Source organism: Teleopsis dalmanni, chromosome 1 (genome assembly GCF_002237135.1).
Source record: "Teleopsis dalmanni isolate 2A chromosome 1, ASM223713v2, whole genome shotgun sequence".
Taxonomy (NCBI): domain Eukaryota; kingdom Metazoa; phylum Arthropoda; class Insecta; order Diptera; family Diopsidae; genus Teleopsis; species Teleopsis dalmanni.
In genome coordinates this window covers 21,898,722-21,905,989 of record NC_051846.1, presented here as the reverse complement: position 1 = coordinate 21,905,989, position 7,268 = coordinate 21,898,722, and the positions used below count along the sequence as shown (strand labels likewise).

Sequence of the window (7,268 nt, the reverse complement as noted above, 5' to 3'; positions counted from 1 at the left end):
AGGCATTTTAACGGGCCTGAAAATGTCTCTCGTTTGCCATTTAAAGTCAAAGCGCCACGTACCACTTAGACTGGTTTATTTTGTAAATTAATTTTTGTTTTACCTTTGGGCCATTTTTACCATTTATTATGCAATTTTATTATTTTAAATGAACACAAAATAAAAGAAAATTTTTTTTATTTGAATTTAAATTGCATACAACTTTGGTTTTACTTCCTTGTTGGAAATTTAATGAGGGAATCAGATGCAGTTAAATTGAATATTCCTTTAGAAAGTCGAATGAAATATTCAAAAAGGTTTTATACTTTGTTTTTATGTTAATTGATCAAGTAAATAGTACCAGAAGCAAAGCAATAATTGACTTAGAAAAAATACAAATCTTACCTAAATTGAATAAAGCTTTCATAGAGTTAATTTAATAAAATAAAGATACCAAAATGATACCTAAGATTATTGAGCGTAAAAAAACTAAAATCTGCTTTATAAGCAACTAATTAGTTCTAAATTACTTTATGGCTGTACTTATGGCAACATTGCACCAACAACTATGGAAACTGTAAGTTCTATGGTATATCAGAAATGAAGATATACACCAAGACTTCAGATAAGGGAGTGTGAAAAACCATATCAAAGACAGAACGCCCTAATCGATTGATTTTGTGGATATTTACAGAAATGTACTCACTGAAATCAAATGTACTATATATTCCTTCAAGAAGATTATCGCATGTTAGTCTTCAAACCACATTTCTGTAAATTCACTTGAATAACTTATTATCAGATTTCAGCGGAGCGATTGTTTAAGTAGATCACCATACGGTAGTACTCGTTACTGTAGGAGTAGTTACAGTAGGAGTAGTTACAGTAGGAGTAGTTACAGTAGAAATAGTTACAGTAGGAGTAGTTACAGTAGGAGTAGTTACAGTAGGAGTAGTTACAGTAGGAATAGTTACAGTAGGAGTAGTTACAGTATGAGTAATTACAGTAGCAGTACTTATAGTAGTAGTAGTTACAGAAGGAGTAATTACAGTAGAAGTAGTTACAGTAGGAGTAGTTACAGTAGGAGTAGTTACAGTTGGAGTAATTACAGTAGGAGTAGTTACAGTAGGAGTAGTTACAGTAGTGGTAGTTACAGTAGGAGTAGTTACAGTAGGAGTAATTACAGTAGTACGGTAAAGATACTATTGAGTAAAGGTATTTTAGACTCTAATGGATGTTACATCAAACAAAGAAGAAGAAGAAGAAGAAGAAGACCTAAGATTTCGAAGTTCGGTTTTAAATTTATAATAAAGTTTAATAATTGAATTTGTGAATTTCAATTTCTCTATATTTTATTTTTTATTTTATTATCAATATTATATTTTTTTTTCTTACATTAATATTATTTTATAGGCTTAATTTTATCATTTACCCTAGTACAACACTATATTATAAAATGTAAATATATATTTCACTGAGCTCCCATTTCAACAATACAGCAATTTAATATTAAGTTTAATTAATACTAAATATTTAATTTCACCAGCTTTATATTAAGTACAAACAGATTTAAGTATAACTGCTTATGTTCTTGAAAACTTTAATATCTGCAATTTTAACTAAAGCAAAAATTCTAAGTATTTTTCCGTTTGACTGCACAAATTTATGGACTTTCCCTCCAGTCAATGCATATACTATATAAAATAAAACTTCTCAACTCATTTAAATGGCAATAAACCACAACTGAACTTTTTGCAACACATCTTTATATAAACTTGGACTGCATAGAATAATACAACCACAAACACGACCAAAACAGGATGAGCAACTGCAGCCAACGCCACAACCGTAACTAGTAACTTTCTATTAAATGACCTCACTGCACTTTTTGTGTTCATTTAATACTTCCTTGTTTACTTGGTTTTATTTCTTTGAGTCCTTTTCAAGTCTCTTGCTCATCCATCAGTCTCTGTCAAATTTGAATTTGCTTTGTTCGCTAACGACCAGGTAGTTACAATGGACCGTGCTCGACTGTGCATCAATCTTTCTGGTGCTTGTGTATCGTAACCGTTATGTCTCGAGGCAATTGTCTAAATGTAAACGACATAACAAGACACCACTCCTCTTCTCCTCTGCCGTTTACTTGTTGTTAGTATGACATGCTTTTGGCCACATGTCGTCATTGTCTGTTAGCCTGTCTATTATTTGTTTCGTTCAGTTACTATTGACAACGTTAGTCTATTTACCTGCTGCTTCCTGTACTGCTGGAGATCTGCATGCTAGCTTAGATTTGGAATAGGTACACGTGTGTAGTTCCAAATGTACATGCACACTGTTGACGTCAATGTACCTCAAACTTCATGTTGACCAAATTGGTGTACTTCTACTTGTTGTTTTGGTCTTCTGTGTTATTTGTCAAATGTTTTATGTCAATTTTTGTTTTCTATTTTTTTTTTTTTGTTGTGGTACATATTCATTCTACCACGCCACTGTGACTGAACCAAATTACTTCTGTGCTCAACTGTGCTGTGTTGCGTTTTGGCTTCCAATATATGCACACTCCCAGAACTGTTGTCTTTATTAAAATGGATATTGCTTTGTTTGGTCCTGCAGGCATTTTATTGAAATTTATGATAATTAAGCCACAGACTTGCCATAGCAAACAAGTGTTCGTATGCTTAATTAAATATCATTGATTCATTAGGCAAAACTATTTCAATGGAATAAACAACACAAGTGCTTTTTACATATTTTTTATTTAGTAAAAATAATTTATATTATTTTAGAAAATAAATTATACGAATTTAATGTATATTAAAAATTAAAACAAATCATTTTCTCTATCGTTGCCAGTTCAAAATCCTTACAGGCATTTGAGGCAAGAACCGATATAAGACCGGGGCATATTGTGATATCATTGATATATTAACCCTCTTTCTCAACCATATTTAGTAAATTATCTGACTTCAACATTCCTGAAAGTAAAAATCTTCTTGTAAAGGATAAAGAAGTTCTTTATCAAGGTAAGGAGTTCCTTAGATAAAGACAGACTAGAGATATAGTTTAATGTGTATTAAAATCCGTTCACCGAAAACAGAGCGGTTCGCATGTGCTGCAATTATCAATGGCGAGACTCTATTTTCCCAATAATAATTGGAGCTCATGCAAAATGAATCTTACTTTGGACAGTGGATTTTAGAATATCAGTAAATATCTATCTTTGGCCAGGGTGTGATATAAAAACTACTCAACTGGCTCAATTCGCTAGAGCAATTTCAAAAAAGTTTTTTGGCCAAAAAAATTGGTTGACTTTTTGTCAAGAATTTTGTTCATAATGATAGCCTTGTGAAATGAAACGTTATATGGCTGATTGAGTGCTTGTTGAAACCTGAAGCTTGTTCCGGCATGAAGAGCTGGAGCAAGCTTCAGGCCCAAACAATGATTGAAAATGGTTAGAATTGATATGTGAAACACAAAAATTTCTTCGACTGTCTTTTTCAAGGTTAAACGAGAATTTTCGGACAACGTTTCCTAGCTTCAGTTCATCTACCACATCTCAACTGCAGTATCACTCATGGGCACGTGTGTGTGATAAAGTCGATTCTCTGTAAGCTTTCTATAATATTTCCAGTGCTTTGGTTTTGAAAACTTATATTTGTAATATTAGATTTAGGACAGTATTATGGTTCGTTGTTTATATCTATTGTAAAAATCGCGAAATCCACAAACTAAATGTAGTAGTGCTCAAATTCCGCGTGAGTGGAGAGAACAGTCTTACCAAAGTAGCAACAAAAAGAATTATGACAATCTTTTAAAGCGAGCTTTCTAAATGGGCTTTCATTTCTGGTACTATCTTGACAGAATACTTAGAATATATTCATTTTGGAGATCACTTAGCGCCTTTGCGCAAGTGACACTTAGCTCATGATAGATCCTGTAGTGATTAAGTGTTTACTAAATTTCCAAAAAAAAATTAATTGATTTCTTAGATTTTTTTAATTTATGAATGTAATATTTTTCATAACATTTATAGAAAAATTTTATTTTAATTATTTTTTGAAGAACTGTTAAGCCTTTATTCTGATCCCAAAGAAATTAATTTCACCTTAACATAATCCAAGGCGCGTTTTAATTTTTTTTTTTAATTAAAATAAAAGTGAATAGAGCACAAAGAAATTTAAATATGGAGTAGAAAATACACTAAAATTGCGTCTGCAGTTGATGGAATAAACGAAAATAAATTAAAAATGTGCTGAAAAGAAGAAATCCTTTGAGACGACAATGGTTTAAAATTATTTGTCTATTAAAAAATATCAAGAAAATGAAACTAAGAAGGAAATGCAATCTCAATCTACGAAAACCCATGAAATGTCTTGAAATTATTTTCTTGTCAGAAACAGTTTAATTCAAACAGACTTCATTATTTTTTTCCAAATAAAAGAAAAACTTAATTGAATGAAATATACAAGAACGTTCAACAACAACTTTATTTCATAACTAAACAGGAATATATTCCTAATTCGTTATTTATCATCACAAATTAAATAAATGGAATTATGAAAGATTATATGGTATTACTTGATTGTGATCGGAACAAACGCTAAGTATTTTTGTCTTATTATATTTGAAGACAATTATCTTTGTCAAGTTTTTTATTTTTATGTGCCGCTATTTTATTTATACCAGTGTACCAAACATAGTGTACTATTTGGTTTTCGTTAATGAACCCTAAATAAACAGTATACTAAACAAAGTCCGCAACACTTCAAAAAATTGTTAGGGTTTCTGTTTATACACTAAAAATACACTGACTTCGGCAAATGATCATTGAAAATTGACTGCCTTCGTGAAGAGATCGTTAAAAAGATCACTACCTTCGGGAAAAGAACACAACGCGAACATTAAAAATTTCACATAAGATGTCAGAAACAGTACACTACCATATTTTAGTGTTACGAATATATAGCTTTCATTTTTAGTGTACTGTTTGTGGTTGTGTTCATGCTATCATTTGTTGATGTACTTATTTCGGACAGGATTCACTATTTATACTACAAACCAACTTGTTTGTTACTACAAGCTACACTAAAATATATAATAAAAAATAAAATATAGATCAAAAAATAATAAATAAAATTTAATTTTACTCTCCCCTTTTGTCGTAAACCAAACTGTTTCATGGTGATCTGCTTAGAGTGGAACCCAAATTGAAATAATTTTTTTAGAAAATAATTTTTATCAATTTTTGCGCCTGTCTAATACAGCATTTTCAAACATTTTGGATAGACTGGGAAGTAGACTAATTGATTTGTATTGTGATCGGTATTCTAGCGGCTTTCCATGTATTGTAATCATTATAATTCCAGATATTTTAAACAGTCGGGAATCATAACAATGGTGTGCGATTATTCTAATTAATAAGGAAATGTATTTTATCCTAGCATTTGGAAGTTCTTTTAACATTTTAGTTGTTATGAGGTCCTCTTCGCATCTGTGCTTAGCAAGATTATTGATTAAGACATTTGATTCGATACGGAGGTTGTATAAAAATGAGATTGTAATGAAAATAGAGTGAACACTTTGCATATTTGAAACTCGGAATTGATCGTTTTACGTTCCTGTAATGGTATGGTTGGTACATGACCAGTTTTTCCTAAACAACAAGCGACCATTTGTTTCGAAGTGCTTTGAGCGGAAACAACTTTTATTGGATTTGGTTCATATTGAGACACCCATACAGTCGATACAGCTGTATTTGGCAGTACTCGATACAGCTGTATGGTCAAACAAAAACTCAATTAAATAAAAACAATAAAATTTTGTTGTGCAATTCACTACTGTTCGAAAAAAATTAAATGTTTTTCAATTAATTACCATTATTTATTATTATATTATTTAAATTTCAAATAAATTAAATAATTTAAATTACAAATAAATTTCTTGCTGCTGGTTTACTTATTGTTTTACACAAAAAAGAAATCAAAACTATAATTCCTTTGCCTTGATCATACATTATTTGACTCATATGTATGTATTCACATATAATATTACCTATAATTATTTAATAATTTTTTTTTTATAATCAACACAAAGTTTCACGGAAATTGAAACCAATGAATTATCAGATATTTCTACTCCTTTACGAGTTATTTATATTTAACGACCTACTATTAGAAGTTTAAAAGGAGTGCGAGACATTTTCTTAATATAAAAGTATTCTTTAACCTAAGAAATCTTTATTAAAATGGATACATCTTATCCCGATTTAATCCGGTTTTCAAAAGTTTTGGTCTATTGTAGTTAATTTCAATCCAGTTTTCTGAATGAACCTCTTTGAAATGAACCTCTTCCTTGTTGAGTCTAATTGAGTGCCTTCCGCGAATATTGAATCACGCTATTTAAATCAGAGACGCTCTATTGTATGTGACTTTTGGTCTTTCTGTCTTTCTCAGCCATCTTCAAATTGCAGTTTTCTTTATTGTTTTTCTTCTGTTTATGCTTTTTCCGCTTATCAGCAAGAAAATTGACAACAAAAAACTTTAGATGAGTGCCAACAAATTTTCCTTTATTTTTCCCGTCTGCCATCGTGCTCATCGAGGATTGCTGAGCGTGTCGCAAACCAAATTGCACCGTGCGGCACGTGATGTCGGCACAACGCCTTGCATTATGCAATGAAAACTTTTTCACATTTCAAACTTCTTTCCGGAATTTCTTATTCCGCCGCTTTTGCTGCTTTCAAGTTTTATTTATTTTATAAGTTTTGCAATTGAGTTTTTCACATTGCAAGTGGAAGAGCATAGAGATTCTCATGTTGTGGATGATGAACACCAAAAACTTGTGCCACAGATATTTTGGCGCCTTGACAGTAAATTGCAATTTTTCGCTTTTACCACGGATTTACTTTTTATTTTGCAATTCGCTGGCGGCAATTTTAATAGCTTTTATTGTTAAGTAAACAATGCTAATGAGTCATACAATTATGTGTGCTTAAATTGAGAAGACTTAAGCAATTATTATTTAATTAATTCAGCTCCAGTTAATCTCTATAGATAATCCACCTGAGGTAAACTTATGCATAATTAATTTTATATAGATTACTGCAAGTATAATAATTGAAGTCAATATTATGAGAAGGTTTTACATACATTCGTCAGAATGCAAGTATATAGCTTTAATCAACAATTATGTCAGTAAAAATTTAAAATGAAGCACTTTTTACTGTAATATTTTACATATGTTAAGCATATTATGCACTCTTATGCTCCATAATAAATCAATTTATATCGAAC

General features: G+C 30.8%; 1 protein-coding gene across 1 annotated transcript in view; it reads right to left on the bottom strand.

Annotated features, from left to right (window-relative positions):
• Positions 1–809: 809 nt before the first annotated feature.
• Positions 810–7,268, bottom strand: part of LOC119678043 (uncharacterized protein PB18E9.04c-like) — a 233,893-nt gene continuing 227,434 nt past the window's right edge. The window contains exons 3-4 of the mRNA XM_038089684.1: positions 5,043–5,064; positions 810–1,181 (exon numbers count right to left, since the gene is read on the bottom strand). Coding sequence (XP_037945612.1) covers positions 810–1,181; positions 5,043–5,064 — 394 coding nt within the window. The remainder of the gene's footprint in view (positions 1,182–5,042; positions 5,065–7,268) is intronic.